Below are 19949 nucleotides of genomic sequence, written 5' to 3'. Positions count from 1 at the left end.
AGAATAGTATAAAATACACAAAATATAAACCATATAATAGTATAAAATACACAAAATATAAACCATAAAATAATATAAAATACACAAAATATAAACCATAAAATAGTATAACTCAAGAGATATGTATGAGAGAATAGCGGTAGTTAACATTCACAAAGCTTAATAACTGTCAAATATGGTGTAACAAGAGAGCAGAGAGGGTTCTCAACCTATACAAAGCATCATATCTGTCAAATATAGTAATAAGCATTCCTGCTAATGTAAATTATGATAGTGTAGAATATCCAAAGTAACTCCATTGCATACATTTCAATTTTATGAGTGTCTTTTAACATTTTTCCACTGTTCATATGGTAAATATTTTCTATCTCTGGCTACAGTAAACAATTCCAATGATAATTCAGATACAAATATACATTAATAAAATGAATGTACAGAACATTGCTCCTTGGACTTGCTGTGATATTTCCTGGTTCAACTTTAAAACTGCCATTATTTTGTAGGTATGCATAATTTATGGTAAATATCATATCCCAGACAGCATAGCTAATATAAGTGTTTTGTAGAAAACAAGAAAGAAATTCTCAAGTTTTCAGAAGAAACTTTAATTAATATCCAAGTTAGTCAATGTCAATGTTATTCTAACCAAATAGGTCAACAATAAGTCCTTGGTGAAAGAGGTTTGAAGGGACAGAAATGCCATTTAAGGTATATAAAGTACATAATAAAGTGCTAGAAATAGACAGTTCAGAAGTCATGATTATTTACAACAGACTCATATTAATTTGCAACGACACAAGAAAATCAAGATGCACACATGCAAATATCAATACAATTCATAGATTACAAGTGAAAATATTGATACATGTATCAAAATCTTATATTCTGCCAACTCTGACTGCTATGAAAAAGATTTGTATCTTTAAAGGCTTGTAATTCCCTGTAACTTCTGTCAATTTTAAGTACTTACGCAATAGGTGCTATTGGATTTTGAACTCTTTTATTTCTTTCTTCTGGCGTCATGTAATCCCATTTAAATACTAAATTCCAATCAAAACCTGTAAAATGTAAATATGTAGATGAAGTAACAATATCTACGAATATATTAAAAAACAAACATACAAACAAACAAAAAGAACTTAACAGTTAATATTGATGCACATAAAAATACAAGATTCAAAAGGTAAATAATAAAATAATTGCTGAATAAGTACTTTCCATCCCCTTCTAAACTAAAAATACTGTGAGCTTGTTATAAAGAAAGAATACCCCACCATACTTCAAATGGACAAATGTTTCCCATTACAGTGACCAAACATTAATTATCCCCCATTCCTGCCTACCTACTTATGATTCTATGTGATATCTTCTGATACAATTTGTTACAACATATTAAGCAGTTCAGGAAGGAATATGCTTACAGTGTTTTAACATTTAAGTTGGATTTTTCAGGGTATGGAAAAATAATTTCTATTTCTCCGTGCTCATCCCTAAATGAAGTCTAACCATCTTAAAAATTTAGCTGAAGTCCATTAAGCATTTTATGGTAATCATACCTAATATTTCTAGTAGATAATTTTTTTAGTTTTTCTGAAAGATGATATTGAATGAAATTTTTTAGAATTAAATGTAAAAAACATAAGTTACCAAACTTTATTTTGAGATAATCGAGCTTTAATAAAGACAATATTTACATGGATTATGCAGTAAATTTCACAATTTCGCATTCTATATAAAAACATGTAGATAAAGTTTCTTTTAATTTTAACACTTAACTGACATTCTTTCCTATTAAAAAACAGAAACCTGGGACTTACAGAACTTTTTTTCCTGTAATATTAAAAAAACATTAACTCCCATTGTATTTCTATAGAACATTTTATGTCCAATTATCTCCCCTTAAAAGAGGCTTTATAAAATTAATGTTTGTAATTTTACCATACAATTTTTTTAAGTCAAAACTTCTTTTAAAATAATTTAAACATACTGCTTTTACATCATTTAAAGCATCATCGAAAATAAATGTGTCTGTATGATTTTGTCAGATGACAGGAAAGAAAGCTCAGCATTATAGGTATGATCAACATTAAGATAAATGCCTATGATGTTTTTAACATGTAAAATCTTCAGTTTGATCGTCTCTTTCTGTGGACATCAGACAATAATTATCTTCCTCCATGCAATATCTACATATGATGCATAAACTTAAAAATAGAGTTTTGTTTACAATTACGTGACAAGACGAACAATACCTGGTTGTTCAAAAGATATAGTTAGCCACTGGGTAAGTCCAGCGCAATTTATACAAGTTATCCACTGGATAAAGTTTGAACAATTCGGCCCAGAAAGAAAAACAGTCCAATCAATGGACAGATAGGATTGTACCAAAATACTCCCCAAAGTTGGTCAAAATATTAATGACAATTTAAGTATTAATGGCTTTTTGAAGAAAAAAAAATTATGAACAAAATTTTCTAAAAAAAAACTTGATTTGCTTTCTAAGCAGGACAAAAAAAAATCTCATAATTATATGCACAGTGGTTTTTACACATTCATAACAAGCTATAGTAACAAAACTGAATGCAAAAATGGAACTGATGTGACAACAAATTCTTAAAATGTGTTTTACTAGAGAACTAGTTAGTTTAGTTTAATCCAGGAAATTAGAAATAAACTAGTTTAACAAAGCTCATTTGGTGATATCCCTTCTCCCCACACTAGAAACCATAATGGAAACCCTGAGAGTAATTCAGATGAAAATACAATTTTGAACAGATCGAAAGGAGTTAAGGATTAGAACTGGGAATGATCACTATGCTTACGGGGTACAACAAATCCTAATCTATAGTCTGTATAATTCCTTATACATATATGACCAAATACAGAGCTATTATACATGTCACATGGAAAACTTTGATTGATGGATACTATAATAACTTAGGAGCAAAAGTTGAAATACCCCAATATTCAAAGAGTAATCAAGGGAACCAAGGTTATAGCAGTAATCAAAAGAATGTAATCCAGGGACAAAGACCAGAAATGGAAAACAGACATACACAACAAAGAACATTAAGTAACTAAAATCATACATACAAACTAACAATAGCAAATGAGCAACTGGGACTCACTAAAAACTAGGAGTACAGACCAGGTCCACCAGTAGGTCACTTGAAAGGATTACTCCATATATTTTGAACAAATACTTTTATATTTATCTTACAGAATAAATCATTATATATACATGTAACTTGACAGAAACATTCTGACTTTATTAGCCATCAGTTCTTATGATTGATTGATTGTTAGGGTTTAAAGCCCTGAGCAGCAATATTTCAGCTATATTCAGGCGATGAACATGAAAGGGATGATAAAATGAACATGAAATGATGATGAAAATGAAAAAGGGAGGAGTTTTGATTGCCACAAGTTAAAAGGGAGGGATGGGTAGGGTCGGGCAATTTAACCTCCTGTGGCGGAAAGCAAAGGTTCCTACTCCTATCAAATACCACATCAGGGTTCTTTAACGTGTGAGGAACGTGGCATCTTTCCCAACATGGTGCACCACTATGGTTTGCAGTCAAGTTTTCCGTATTATAGCCCGACAACCCAGTATGTAACACGCCAGGGGTATCCCATTCCACCAACTGGGGCACACATCCCAGTTGCTCTGTGGGCACTATTTAGTCACCTTTTACGACAAGCTTAGCACTGCTGCAGGCCTTTTCTTTTAACACCCAGACCTGCACGGGGCACCATCAGTTCTTATGTTTCATTACTAAATCCCAACTGAACTACTGTTCTTAGTTTAATGGAAACTAGACAGATACTTAGTAGGATTACATTTAGACATGTCATGAAACTCTATAAATCAAAAACATGATAATTTGCAATTTTCAAAGATTCACAACAGGAAATATATATAATTACATAATAAAGATATATGGATATGCAGTACATGTCAGACATGATGCATATATATGACAAAGAAAACCATATCAAAGTAGACACCATACGAACTTTGACAGTTTAGAACTTGTTCTTAGATCTATCATTAACATTTTAAGATCCATTTTGGACCTTAGTTGTGAATGGTGAGGATTTATGCAACAAAAAGTGCAGAATATAATACTTCAATAGTTAAGCATGTTGGAGTATTTTTACCACTTCGTCTAAATTTCAAGAATTGAGAATGATAATGTAAAATAATGAATCTGTTGACAAACTTAAGTTTGCAAAAATATCCACAACAAATAGTCAATTGTATACTTTCACCTTTTGTGGAATCCATCACCTGGAATTTCAACATTGTACCATATGTACTACACATTCTACACAATTTTTAAAGCTAAATAACTTACCCCCTTTCAAATCTGCAGATGCCCCAATGTAATCAAAGTTGTCCATATTAATCACATCAATAATAGGGCTAACAACTCTTGTTCTATCCTAAAAATAAAAAAAAAAAACAATTGAAAACTAGAATAAAATCTCCAAAATGAAAACAAAAATCAACAGCTTCACTCTGTAAAATACAAGAAATGCATTTCTGATATTGACATCAGATGAAGAGATGGAGTGCTGTACAATAAACAAAACAAAAAAAATCTGCACAAAAACCATGCATTCAATACTAAGGATCTATTCATTGTGATTTACTTTCATGGCTTTATTAGCAAAAGAAAACACTCAGAAAAGAAAGCAGGTTTACAATATTAGACTTACTTCAGCAACTCTATCTAGAAGTGGTTCCAACCATTTGTCATTGCATTCACAATGACTATCGAGGAAGGTCAACACAGGTCCTATAGCAGCATCAGCACCCTTGACCCTTGACCTTATTAACCCTTGTCTTTTAACATTTCTTATAATTTTAACTTTTTTAATCAAAGCAATTTCTAAACCATCAGTTGCTGAAATGGAAAAAAATAGAATTATACTTCAACAAATATTAATTAATCATTTGGAGGGACATAAATTTATTGAACAAGTATTTGACTTATTTCCTTAAAGCACTTGTAACATGCAGTGAATTATTGATGATGTGATGATGTCACTGTTATGTATCATTCTATCATGTACCATACATGTTCTTTAATGTCTTTCCAAAACTTTTAAAGCAAGCTGACCTCTAGCTTGAGTTGTGATCTCTATCAATCATATCTGACTAATAAATGGACTATCAAATTATTACATTGAAGAAACACAGTATGTAAAACAAGCATCATGAGAAACAAAAATTGAACACATGAAGTTTAACTATAAGAAAAAAAAATGTGTATTGTTAACTTAAAAATTTTAAGAAACATTTGTTTGCATTAACATTATCCCTTCAGCACCTGTGTATGGAGTGTTCATATCACAACTTGTACGTTATGCCAGAGCTTGCCGAAACTACGCAGACTTTTGTATCGTGCTAGACTTCTAACAAATAGGCTACTGGAACAGGGTTATGTTGCTACAAGATGGAAGTCATCACTACAGAAGTTTTATGGACGTCATCTGGTCTATGCTCCCAGTTTTTAATGGAGTCAGAGTTGCTCATTTGCTTTTGTTACTTTGTATGTATGATTTTAGTTACTTTATGTTCTTTGTTGTGTATGTCGGTTTTCCATGTCTGGTCTTTGTCCCTGGATTACATTCTTTTGATTATTGCTATAATCTTGGTTCCCTTGATTACTCTTTCAACAATAAACTACTGTTACAGTTTATTTTTTACTCCTGTTGTTTGGGACGTAATTGTGTCGACACTTGTTGAAGACATTATGGTGACCTCTCAAGGTTTTCACCATTTCACATTTAAATTATACATGTACTTTGAAGCCTTTGTAGCATTTCACCTGTTCATTTGTCTAATCTTAAGCTAGTAGGGCAACATCATTAATGTTTGGCATTATCATAGATAAAGTATTTGTAACACTTGACATGACTGGTATGCAGATACTTACGATCATCACTAAAATCATCCACCAAAATAATTTCATCAATCAAATGTTCAGGACTTCTTTGGAAGACACTGTCAAATAGTAAAAATGACATGTACACACATGGGAAGACACTGTCAAATAGCAAAAAAAATGACATGTATAGACAATGCAAGACACTGTCAAATAGTAAAAAAATTACATTTATAGACAGTGCAAGACACTGACAAATAGTAAAAGAGCACAGCTTGATACAACCACAGAGGTTGATACTGGGGCAGGTATAAACACCATTCAAACTTAATACAGCCTTAAACTTTGATTATGATTAGACATTTGACACAGTATAAAAATTTGAGCAGAATCAAAGGCCCTTTTTTGGCATCTTATTCTGAAGAGTTCCAATCACAACCTCCAAAATCTATCAAAACCTTCCTTTTGAAGTATGGCACTTGCTGGTGCAATTGTAAAGAGATCCATTCCCTTTTACTCAAGTTATCTTCCAGAAATCTGGAAAATGCTTGTGTCTGGCCCTTAGTGGACCTTATTTTTTAATTGGTTCATATCACAACCCCTAAAAACAATCCCAGACTTCCTTTCATGTTATGACAGTATTTAGTTCAATTCAAAAGAGATCTATTGACTCTAAGTCAAGTTTTTGGACTCAAGAAATCCAGAAAACACTTGTTTCTAGTTCCTCAATTTGCCAACATCAAACTATAATTATCTTGCTTCCCACACTAAAGTGCAAGTCTTCATTACGAAGTTCCATCATAATTTGTAGAACTGTTGAGGGGGAGTTGCCTTACTAGGCACATAAATTAACAGCCACTGATGGGCAAACAGATGAACAGGGAGAAACTGGAGGAATAGTTAAGTAGCAGTCTTTCAGACAGAAGGTGACTCATTTATGTCAAAAACCCACCTAATCCAATTTTATTTCTTGTTCAGAAACAGTTACTGATCACATAAACAGTCCTAGTTTTTCATATAAAAATTATATAGATTGTACATGAAATTTGCACTTTGCAAGAGTTATCGTTCTTGATTTGGCTTCCTTTGGTAGATTTTAGGGGGAAATGAATGTACAATTTTCTAAAAAGTGAAGATCGGAATACAGAAAAGATTGTAGTTATGTGAAAGTATAACATATGTAGACTGAAAAAGCTTCGTTTGTTTGGTGGGTTTTTCTTCACCATGAATCACTTTCCCATTGGCAGTGTCTGAATTTTATGTGGACTGGTACTTAAAAGCTTGAGTTTCAAACCCATTCTGTCTTTTTTTTTTTTAATTCCAATTAAGAATTTGTTATTAGAAGAGGTTAGCAGGAAAATCCAACATTTGATATACATGATTAAAACTTGGATCTGGACTCAACACCACAAAAAGTCAAAAGTAAAAGTGATTACTTCATAACTAACAATCAACTATACACTTATGACTTTTTATGAAATTGAGGCAAGATCCAAGTTAAAATAATGTACATCAAATATTGGATTTCTTTGCAAGTCACTTCCAAGATAATAAACACATTAAAATAAAGCCAAAGCAAATTATCAATCTGACTAAAAGCATGGTGAAATGTAAGAAGCCAGGAGGCAACTTGTAAATACTATTTTGTAAATGCATATATACAAGAATCACCCTTGTATGGCCTATCATTAACCATGGTTATCTCATTATTCCTTTCATTTTAGTAACATAATTACAGTCTATATGAACTGATATGTAAAGGCAAGAAAATTTGTCACCATGTCAGAACTAATATCCAAGACTATAAAAGAAACAGTAATAAATATTTGTTATAAAAAAGCCTATTTAACTGCAATAACATCTGTCTGCCCCCACTATATTCCAGATTTCCTATATTGATAACTGGTTCTCTAGGCATCAGCAGTCAGTTTCACAAAAAGCCTATGTGTAAAATCCATCATAAATATTGACAACTATTGTAGTTGTCCAACACAAAATCCAACACAGAATATACATGATCATAAAATGAAATTTTAATAACAATTTGCAATCAATATCACTTTTTCATTCAAGATCCTCTTTGAAATGTCCAGAACACAAATCATGTATTTAACACACAGCTAAACTAAAACATAATATGCCCATTCCTATCTAATTTTTAGCAGCTTTGTCCTATAAATCCATAAATAAAATGCTTTACAGGGTGCAGCTTGATATGACTGCAGAGGTGGTGGACCCCTGAACAGTTGGGGCAATAATGCTGGTTTCTGTCTGGCCCTTTTTTGGCCCCTAATTCTTACGAAGTTAAAGTCACAACCCAGGAAATCAAGCCCAGTCTTCCTTTGATGCTATGGTAAACTAAAACATAATATGCCCATTCCTATCTAATTTTTAGCAGCTTTGTCCTATAAATCCATAAATAAAATGCTTTACAGGGTGCAGCTTGATATGACTGCAGAGGTGGTGGACCCCTGAACAGTTGGGGCAATAATGCTGGTTTCTGTCTGGCCCTTTTTTGGCCCCTAATTCTTTACGAAGTTAAAGTCACAACCCAGGAAATCAAGCCCAGTCTTCCTTTGATGCTATGGTGAAGTTTTCGCCTGGACATTATGAAAATGCCTGTTTCTTGCGCTCATTCCTAAGTGGTTCAAGTCACAACCCAATAAAGAGCTGCACTTTAAGCGCATGATACACCTGTTGCCCTTCTAACTTGCCCTTATGCTTTTAATGAATCTATATGATCAACTAGAAATACTGTGAGCCCTGTCAAATACCCCCCTAAAAAAAGAGTCAATAAAAAATGCACAAAACATTTGGCACTATCAAGGCTACCTCAAGTCTAACTAAGTATATTGTCTTGATTTTTCACCCATACATTTCTATCTTGTTCAAAAAAAACTTTTCTGACAAGGTTACCAAGTACCTTTTACATTTACTAGTCGACCATCATAACAAATAGTCCGTTTTCAACGATTTTTCAATGAATAAAACTACCTTGGCTGTTTCCGCCTTTTTTTTTAAAGACTAAAACTTCATAACATGGAAACATAAAATTTGCCATTAATACAAATTGGAAGGGAGCTTACTTCAATAGATATGAAAAATTCACCAAAGTTTCATAAAATTTAGTGAAAGTGTTTTTGAGTAATTGTGCTAAAACTTGAAAATCCCCTTTTTTTAAGTATAAAAATTCATAACAACGATAAATATGAAATTTATAAAAATTGAAAGGGAACTTACGTCAATAGATATGAATAATTCACCAAAGTTTCATAAAAGTTGGTGAGAGTGTTTTTGAGTTATTGTCCAAAATGTGGACGACGGACAGACGGATGGTGTACCATAATACCTCCCATCTAAGATGGGCGTATAAAAACCAAATCCCACCAATCTGTTGTAGAACGGCACTTTCTGGTACAATAAAGATCATAAAGATCTACATACTTATACTCAAATTATTGTCTGGAAACCAAATTGTTTACAGACACACGACAATGAGAACAATACTATTATATGAAAAATTTTTTTTTTGATCATTTGAAGAAAGATCACACTATTGTTTATGCCATTGTATGGCGCAAACTATTATATCTTTGTCAATATGTGACGTCGCTTTTTGCACGAAATTCGCAATTTATCTCCCTTCATAATTCAAGAACTGCTTTGGAAAATCTTATGTAAATGCCAGGCGTCCGCCCATATGTCCGTCTGTCCTACACAAACTCACGACTACAATTTCACAACGGATTCTGACAAAACTTATACCAAATGTTACTAATACTTAGACTTTGAAAGAAATGATAATCAGCATTGTCCAATAGTTTTACAGGGAGTTATGCCATATTTGATTATTAAACATTTTAGCGAGGATCGGATGGGAGATATGGAACTAAGTTCTTTTCTTGGACAATGTGAGCTAGTTTTCCTAATCCCAACAAGATGTTCAAATGAGGAATATTAAAGATAGCCTTACAATCAGAATATATGTTTACCGACAAGGATGGCCTGCCAATTTTTTTTCTTTGATTCTAGGATCAAATTTTCTGTCCTGCCCTTTTTTTAGCAAACTTTTTTCTTCATAGAGCACCGAAATATTTTTTGATGTAAACAAAAAATATTAGGACAATAATAGATCCTGTCTTTTTATTTTTTGAAAATTTGAAAATTTCAATCCTGAATTTTTATTTCAAATTTGACACAAAGTACGCCACAAGAAGACACAAACTTGTATCAGTACATATGCGAGATGCAGTCTCTTACATGTAGAAATACTTCACTGGTGGCTGTTGTGCGATATCTTCTTCCTTTTGTTTAGTAAAAATATAACTACTAACTGTTGAAATGCTCCATGTACATTCGTAAATGTTGAACTTTAGATCCCGATAAGTCATTCCCTATTGAAGTATTATAAATAAACATTGTGGTACATGTAACTTAAAATATGAATACGAATTACAACATGTTCACATGAAGAGACAAGGTCATGCGACCAGAAAGGTTTTAGGTATATATCGCCTTTTGCCCAATCTTCTGTTCTCTCCAGTCGTAATTCTTTTTTTCTTCCGTTTATTTCTTCACAGTCAAATTTTTGTATTGCCGTTTTAATATTCTATTTCTTCTTAAGACGTTCTGTTGCTGACTATGATGTAACGTCATCTAACATAACATTTGGAGTAGGAAACGTCCAATAACCAAACAAAATTTCCTATTTGATCGGTGACCCCCACTTTTTAAAGAGTTTATAACATCAGCTAATGGATACCTTTTCATAATGCAAGTTTGAAAAAATCTTAACGTGAGAAGTATTTCAGATTACTGTGAATATGGTTCAAATGTTAGTTTCTCTGTTGGCAGGAAACAAAAGGTTCTTTTAGGCGGATAAAACTCAATGTATTTTGTTTTTAATGTTTTATGACTGATATAGAGACAATTTCCAATCTACTGGTGTATGGCATGTGTCATTCATAAAAATATTGGCAAGATCAGAGATGTCTGAATTGAATTCAGAAAATGACAAAAACTCCTGATTTTATGAATTTTTGAACTGCTATATCTTTGTTAAAAGCACAGTGACCTAAATATTTTAGAAGCGTACTTCAATGCCATTTTACCTCAGACTATTCCATTAAAATTTCACAGAATTTCTAATATCAGAACTGGTTAGTGTGATTTGTCTTTAAAAAAAACAGAATTGCTGTGAGCTACAAGAAACCAAAAAAAAAAATTCATGCTGATTGAGATTCAAAGAAGACCAATACACATCTGGACCTGCTCCATTGTCATATATTTGTCAACACATAAGTGTCTTCAATAAGTATATAAACACTAAGCAAGTTAAAAACCTACAGTTAGGGTAGGAATGATAGCATATACTACTTAAAAAATGGCTCAACATGCCCAAAAAGTAGGGCAAAAATGATCAAACTTCTTCATAATAGGAAGATCACATCTTCAATACTGGTATCTATATAATCAATGTGCTAAGTCTGAATAATTTTGCTTTTTGAATAATAGATTACATAAAGTAGGTACCCCTTAGTGTGACTGACAGACAGAGGGATAGCGTCAAGCGGCTTCTACCCGTTTGCACTGTTGATTACTCTGGTAAAAAGAATATACATAAGGCAATTACCTTTAATAATTATTCTTAATAATTTTTAATAAAAGTCCAGTTTAGGAGGAGTTGTAGATTCAAAATAGGTACCCTTTACCATTCATGATAATAGCTGCCAATGTTGCAAATTAGACCAAATCATTGACCTCTCTTCCTAAATAAAACTGAAACTACCACAAAACCACATATTCCTGATATAAAATATTATTCTCCAATCATCTAAAAAAAGAGCTTCCTGAACATTAATATTCCCTATCAGCCTATCTAGACAGCCACATGAATTAGGGATATTTTTCCATCATAATAAAGTTATCATAAAGGCCCATCTTGACACTCAAATGCAAATTAGGATAATTTCACCCCATAACCAAATTATCTACAAGGGTCAGTATTGATTTTGTCATTTTTTTTCAATCAAACATCCATCAAATCAAATCAAAGGGGAATTTACTTGATAATCTACTTCAGTTAATAAGACTATGGAGTGATGAAGGTAGATGTCAGAGAAATGTCAAGTCTGTATGCTGCTTTTCTCTTCTCTAAACTAAAGCTAGTTCTTTAGAAAACTATTGAGTGTTGACATCATAATTTATCTTATACGTGAACATTACTTGGTTCTGCTCTATTACATTATCAATCATGATCATTGCATGTCCACCTCTGAAGTGATAATCTTTCAAAAAGACAAAAAAAAATGTCTTTTTAAAATTATATGCTCTATGAGCAATCCTTGACTTGACTAGAAAAGATTAAACCCTGAACAGAGATGGGGCAAGAATGGGCACAACATTAAAAGCCTAATACATCTACCAAGTTTAATTGTGATTATAAGGTTTGACACAGTTTATGTTTCCAACACAATGTATATGGTCACTCATAGGAAATACAAATTTGATTAAAGACATTCACTTATTATGGTCTAAAATTTTAACATATAGTTAGACTCAGTATACTAAAAAAAGAAGATCAAAAAGCATTAAAACATTTTAAAAAAATCACGAAAATATAATTTAATTTTCAACCCTGACTTGAAAATGAGGCCTAAAATTAAAATTCAAAATGTTTGTTTGGTGATAACAAACATTGTGAAAAACCACATTAATTCCTTTTTTTATCGAGATCAACAATGAACAACAGAAAAGCACAAACAAAGTGTCATTTTGGATACTTTGGACAACCATTAACAGTGTCCAAAATATGATCACCTGCTTAAATTCAGTACATCAAAAAACCCTAAATACCCTACACCAAACCAAAATGAAAATTCTAATTACATGGTAAGAACTCTAATGGAGACTTCTACATTATAATCTAGCAATAAGGATACATATAGACTTTAAAGAAATGCCACTAAACATACAAAGTCAAATTAGGTCTTATAAAAAAACAACAATAATCAACAGTAACCTTTTGGGTTCATTGAAAACCTTTTTAACAGAGCTTCAGAGTTGGGAAATGAAATCTTCAGTCCTGATCACACAAATGTGTTGCATTGTACAAGTGTATATAATGTTTATACATAACATGTGTAACACATTATATGAATATACATATGTCCTGGCTACAAGATAAATATAGAAATACTAACCTGATTACAGTACGTAGTAAGGCTGATCTGGCTTCATTATGGAATGTAATGATCACACTTGTAGATGGAAGATCAGAACGATATGCTTTTCCACGGCATCTGCATCAGTAAAAAAAAAAATATTTCAATGATATTTATTATTATACATAATCACTCCTGTCCTAATCTGCCTATTGATACATATAAGATGATTTCTGAAGTGAGTCAGCAAATAAGGCATTAACCAAGATAGTAAATATTATTAGGGAAAAAACTCATAAGTTAATGTATTTTTTTATACAAAAAGAATGTGCACCAGAAGAGTTCAAGAAAACATTGATGCAATAAATCCTTTTATTCATATGCAAATAACTTATCAACTTTTCAGGAAAGAACTAATGTCTTCAGAATAATTGCATTCTTATCAAGAAAACAGAAATAATTCCAAAATGCCCAAAAATATAGATTTACAACCAATTGGAATATCTTCAATTTAACAGTGACCTACTTTAACGATCACCATATTTACAATGTAGCTTTCAATAGTTCCCTGTTCTTTTAGGATATCCCTCCCTAAAAGTATACAGTTTTACACCTTATCTAAATAAACCTGCTTAATAGAAAATTGACAGCAAACCAGAATTTCCTGCACTGAAATAGGAACTGTGAATCCTTAATTACAATATAGTGTTGCCATGCAATTCAAACATGACAACAATGAAAGTCCTCATTAAAAGAATCTGCTAAATACTTTTCAAGTTATGGCCACTTTTGTGACTTTGGGAATAAGCCCCTATTTTTGCAACAAATATGGCTACCACTTCACAAGTTATTGCATTGCCAGACCAACAGCCCACCTGCCATACATCCCCAGAATAATAATTGATTTTTTTCCTTTGAAAATCCTGTGAGTAAAAATGATAAAATTGCAGACACGGAGAGTATTAAGCTTAACTGGAACTGACAAGGATAAGACAGATAAACCAGAAAAAACTCATCAACCTCTGATAAAAGAAAGGGAAACAGGTTTACAAGAAGTAAGTACAAACTAGAGACTCTAAAGAGCCTGAATTGCTCACCTGGTTCAATAATCAACATTCTATTTTTGTAAAAGCAGCCATTTTTTTTCTTGGATAAAAATCCTAACGCTCAAACCTCAGGAACAATCATATCAATGTCCAGCAGTGTCAAAAGGAGAAAATTTTTGAAGGAAATAACAATTAAAAAAATAAAAAAAAATACTAAAAGAGGCAATAAATAATAATAGTAACTCCAACATGACTGAACAGATCTACACGAAAATTTGACCACAGATAGAACTCACCATGCTGAACACATTTTAGTATGGTTCTGCCTAAAAACCAGGCAGGGGTGATATATCATATCTCAAGATAATTAATTTAACTATTCAAATACATTTGTAAGGTCCTAAAAATAACTTTTCCTACATTCATTTCCTTGGACCTACAATACGATGTGAAATATGTTTTGACAGGTTATAGTGTAGAAACTCTTGCAGGAAATTTTCCCGTACTTCCTGTAGTAGAATGTAACCAAATTTTAAGTGTCAATATCTCCAGTGTGCAACTTTCATTTTTACTTTTATTTTCGAACACAGTTTATATGGGGCATACTGAAGGATTTCCAATAAAAAAACAATGCATGCACCACTAATCATAAGTTTCTGCCTCAATTTAAGGCAGAGCTGTACTTAACTAGTCATAATTTAGGTAAACCTAACCGTTAAGGAGATATATGCAAAAAACTTCTGTCTGACTCTTATGTTCTATTTTTAGTAACAGTGGCAGTATTTATGACAGATAAAAAATCCCCACCATAGATCTATGCACAATATACTAAGGAACATTCATAGCAAGTTTGGTTCCAATTGTTTCAGAGAAGAAGAATTTAGAAAGAAATGATATTAAAATAGCGAAAAAACATTGAAAAAGGGCAATGACTCCAACATGGCTCAACACATTAACACAAAAATGTGATCACAGATAGATCTCAACATGCTGAACACTTTTACCCATAGACAGAAATTGGTTAACCCTAACAATTTTTAAGATATATATGAAAAACTTCTGTATGACTCATATTGTTCTATTTTTAGTAACAGCAGCCACATTTTTCAATGGATCAAAAATCCCCAAATCTATTCTATGCACAATACCCTAAGGAACATTCATAGCAAGTTTGGTTCAAATTGGTCCAGTATTTTCAGGGAAGAAGATTTTTGGAAGAATTAACATTAAAATAGCGAATAAACATCGAAAAAGGGCAATAACTCTAACAGATTAAAACGAAAATTTCACCACAGACAGATCTCATCATGCTGAACACTGTTAACCCAGTCAGAATTTGGCTAAATCTAACAATTTTTGAGATATATGAGAAAAACTTCTGTCTGACCTCTATGTTCTATTTTTGGTAACATCGGCCATGTTTTTCGAAGGTAAAAAAAATCCAACAACAATTCTATGCAGAATACCCCAAGGAACATTCATAGCCAGTTTGGTTCTAATTGGTCAAGTAGTATCCGAGAAGAAGAGTTTTGAAAAATTGTTAACTACAAAGATGGAAGCCAAGTGAGTGCAATAGCTCACATGGCCTTTGGCCAGGTGAGCTAAAAAGCCGACTGAAGTTAATTGTTTCTCTAAATTTCCCTGAGCACTCTTTAAAGTTGAATTAAATGGAACCAAATATCCATAAAAACCACCTACTAGAAATTATGTGTCCCCAAATGATGATATTCGTTTTTCCTTTAAATTCTATCTGATCATTTCTTTCAGAACATATGGCATAAAATATGGTGTAAAAAGGTCAGTCTGTCAAACAAATTGTTTCTATATTTTGTGAAATGACCTATGGGATATCAATGTTTCCGGCAAAAAATGAGTTCTTTCACAGGCAGATTTAGACTAATGCACACCTTTTTTGAACAATTATGATAACTTTGTAAAGATTAAGATACGTTAGTCCACTTAAGTCTTATCGTTCCAATGATAAGACTAGGGAAGGGTTTGAGAGGCTACTTGACCTATCTGTTTGGTGTAGGTACAAGACAGTATACATGTATGTTTATACATATATACAATGTACATGTACATACCAGAAGAATGTTGATATGAGCAATTTAGGAATTCCAATTAAAATGGTCATATATTTGTAGGTGTCAAGCCGAGATGGGGTAATTGTAATTGTAATCGTTAATCAGCTGTAACTGATTTAATTTCTTCGAGTAATCATTGTAATCATTAATCTGCCAAAAATCTGATTACATGTAATTTAATTTAATCAACTACTTTTCAAAATATCCTGTAATTCTGATTACTTTATGATTACATTATGATTACAATGGAAATATTAAAGCCTCTAATGGTATCTATGGATAATGCATTATGTCAACAACAAAAAGAGATTAAAATGACTGTTAATCATTCAATGCTTCTTTGTGTAAATTTATATTAATTTTTTTTTTTGTGAAGATATTACAAAATGTTAATTCAATACCAACAAGTAAAAAAAAATTATTCTAATGAAAGAGTAATCACGGGAACCAAGGTTATAGCAGTAATCAAAAGAATGTAATCCAGGGACAAAGACCAGACGTGGAAAACAGACACACACAACAAAGAACATAAAGTAACTAAAATCATACATACAAAGTAACAAAAGCAAATGAGCAACTCGGACTCCACTAAAAACTGGGAGCATGGACCAGGTGCACTGGTAGGGTAAGCGTCCTCTGCCTTTCTAGAAACACCCGCCAAGTTGCTCATAAAAAGTCATGTCCGGGGTAGACAAACGAGGAAAGGTAAACTATGACCCACTGAATAAATCAGTTTTCATGGTGATGATGGATACATCATAACGATCAACGAGTTCATGATGACGACCATAAAACTTCTGTAGTGATGACTTCAATCTTGTAGCAACATAACCCTGTTCCAGAAGCCTATTTGTTAGACTTCTAGCGCGATACAGAAAGTCTGTGTAGTTTCGGCAAGCTCTGGCATAACGTATGAGTTGTGATATAAACACTCCATATGCAGGAGCCGAAGGGATGTTGCCACAGATGAAAGGAAAGTTGACAATTCTGAATGAAAAGTCATCACGTTTGTTGTAAAGTTTGGTCAATAATTTTCCTTTACCATCGATTTCTAAGTGTAGGTAAAGATATGAGGCTGACTTCACAGTGTCTACTACATCCTTTATCTCAAGTTCTTTTGGGTAGATGTGATGTATCAAATCCCCGAAATTAGGATTGTTTAAAGATAATACGTCATCTATATAGCGGAAACTGAGATTGAAGGATCTAGCCAAACAATATTCTTTCTTTCTGATCAAATCAGCTATAAAGTCAGCCTCATGAGAGTGAAGAAATAGGTCAGCAAGTAGAGGAGCACAATTTGTTCCCATTGGAATGCCGACTGTTTGTTGAAAAACACATCCACCACACTGGACAAATATGTTGTCGATTAAAAATTCCAGCATTTTGTCAATATCTTCCTCTGTATAGTTGTAAGTGCTATCAAAAGATACTATACAATTGTTTTAATGAATTTGATAAGAAGGACAAAAGTAAAACCTAAGGGTATTATGGCTATTTTCTTTTATATTCAAATATCCCTAAGGGCATAACTGTATATGAATCAAGTGCAACCATTAATAAAAATTCAAGTGAAAGTCACAAATTGTTATACTGAACTTGTGTATATTTTATAGATCCAAGTGGTTTAATAAATTGGTGAAGATTGTTGTTCTACTATACTTTAAAAAATAATAAGTGGAAGGTCAGGGGTCCTCAGAGGGGTTACTCATGAGAAAAAATTAGGATTTTTTGCAATTTTTGGCCTCAGATTGGCCTAAAACCTGAAGTGGTTAGTATATGGGGTTGACATCATGGGAGTGGTGAAAGACATCATTGTTCTGTAAAAACCAAGTGAAATGAAGTACTATGGATCCATTCTGCTGTTGTTTTAAAAACCAAGTTTGGTTTCAATTGGTCAAGTAGAGTCAGAGGAAAAGATTTTTGAAAGAAATGACATTAAAAATAGCCAAAAATAGTTGAAAAAGGGCAATAACTCAACATGGCTTAACAGATTAAAACCCAAATTTGACCATAGAAAGATCTCATCATGCCAAATACTTTCACCTATGTCAGAATTTAGTTAAACCTAACAGTTTTGGAGATATATGTGAGAAACTACTGTCTGACCCTAATGTTCTATTTTTAGTAACAGCCGTCATGTTTTTGGAAGAATAAAAAATCCCCACATCAGTTTTATGCATGACATCCCAAGGAACATTCATACTAAGTTTGGTTCTAATTAGTCATGTATTTTCAGAGGAGAAGAGTTTTGTATAACTGTTAACAACTACGGACAACAAGTGATGGCAATAGCTAAATGGCATTTGGCCAGGTGAGCTAAAAATTAGGGGCTTACTACCATACATACATATTGTACATTGTATTTACATTTTTCCAAAGTCTCATTTTAATTGGTGCAAGTGTTCATGAGTTATCATGCTAAAACTTTTGGAACAGAGGAATGGAAATGGGTTACACAATATGTCCCCTAAGCTTTTGAGACATTAAAACTGATCAAGTCAACTAAATTTCTTTGCAGGCATTTCCCTATAGTATAAACCATACTGATTTTTTTCTGAAAACATTATTTTGCAATCATAATACATATGAAAGGCAAGAAAAAATGCTTAGCAGGAAATAAGACTTTTATTTTTTTTGGCCTAAGTAAACTTTAAAGTACACACTTATCAGATATATACTTCCACAATCCTAATGACTTACTTCATGTTTCTTGTATCTGGAACGCCACGATTACTCTTTAAATTATCACTAGCTAGTTGGTTGTATTTATTTTTGGCATAACAGTCTTGTCCTACACTACATCTAGATTTATCAACATAAGACATCTCGTCAAACTCTTGCCACGGTACATCATTTGGTCCATCTGGTAGTCCCCTTGACTTAGTCTTAGTTCTTGGTGTAGGTACTTTTATCACTTTTTTTATTTTCTCATACATGATTGATTCTTTTTTTTTGTTTGGTATAAGAGGTTCTTGGATTTCTGTATCACGAGGGACTCTGCCATCAAATGCCAGAACTCTATCACCTGGTACTCCATCTTCTGAAATGCTGTTCTGAAAAATAAATGCAAGAATGTACTATTCAAGCCTTTTATAAAGAGAGGGCAACATACATTTTATCCTATAACAGATCTCATATTCTTTCTGAACTTCAAAAAGTTGGATTAGATACAAACCATGTACATATTCTATGCTTTTTTTCCTGTCTGAAGAGCATACTGTAATGCTTACAGAAAATAAAGTGCCAGATCTAACAATGACATGACTGTTACTATTCTATCTAGGAATTCAAAGCCTACTACAGCTTCCTAAATTGTTACATGAATACCTACTCAGTTTCACAACTTTCTTCAGAACCAAAACAGATTGAATTTTTAAGGTTTAAAATTGTATCTTCATCCAATCTATACCTTAACTTGAAAAGCTTATGTGAGAACATAGTACATTTATTAACAATGAACTTCATAGCTTTTGTATACATTTGTTAATAGCAGAAATGGTTTGTAATAGTACACATGTTAGCTACGGTAATGTTCATTGTATAAAATTAGATATATTTTAAATTTGAATAATGGCAACTGTATCATTATAAGTTAACAGTATCTTACTATAGGCAAGACCTACTACATGTACTAGGTTTTAATGTTCATTTCATGTAAATGTTCATAGGACTTGTACATGCTTTAAAATTTCTTGAGTGATCTATGAAGAAGGAAACAACAGTTTATTGGACAGACAGACTGAAACCTATCCTACA

General features: G+C 32.5%; 1 protein-coding gene across 2 annotated transcripts in view; it reads right to left on the bottom strand.

Annotated features, from left to right (window-relative positions):
• Positions 1 to 19949, bottom strand: part of LOC148624250 (polypeptide N-acetylgalactosaminyltransferase-like) — a 45723-nt gene that overhangs the window by 15616 nt on the left and 10158 nt on the right. For both annotated transcript variants that reach the window (XM_088566860.1, XM_088566861.1), the window contains exons 2-7: positions 18894 to 19246; positions 13097 to 13195; positions 5946 to 6013; positions 4723 to 4910; positions 4359 to 4446; positions 971 to 1058 (exon numbers count right to left, since the gene is read on the bottom strand). In XM_088566860.1, the coding sequence (XP_088422986.1) occupies positions 971 to 1058; positions 4359 to 4446; positions 4723 to 4910; positions 5946 to 6013; positions 13097 to 13195; positions 18894 to 19246 (884 nt within the window). The remainder of the gene's footprint in view (positions 1 to 970; positions 1059 to 4358; positions 4447 to 4722; positions 4911 to 5945; positions 6014 to 13096; positions 13196 to 18893; positions 19247 to 19949) is intronic.

Source organism: Perna viridis, chromosome 2 (genome assembly GCF_037379345.1).
Source record: "Perna viridis isolate PV_CMFRI_1.1 ecotype Kerala chromosome 2, ASM3737934v1, whole genome shotgun sequence".
Classification (NCBI taxonomy): domain Eukaryota; kingdom Metazoa; phylum Mollusca; class Bivalvia; order Mytilida; family Mytilidae; genus Perna; species Perna viridis.
This window is presented reverse-complemented; position numbering and strand designations above follow the sequence as displayed.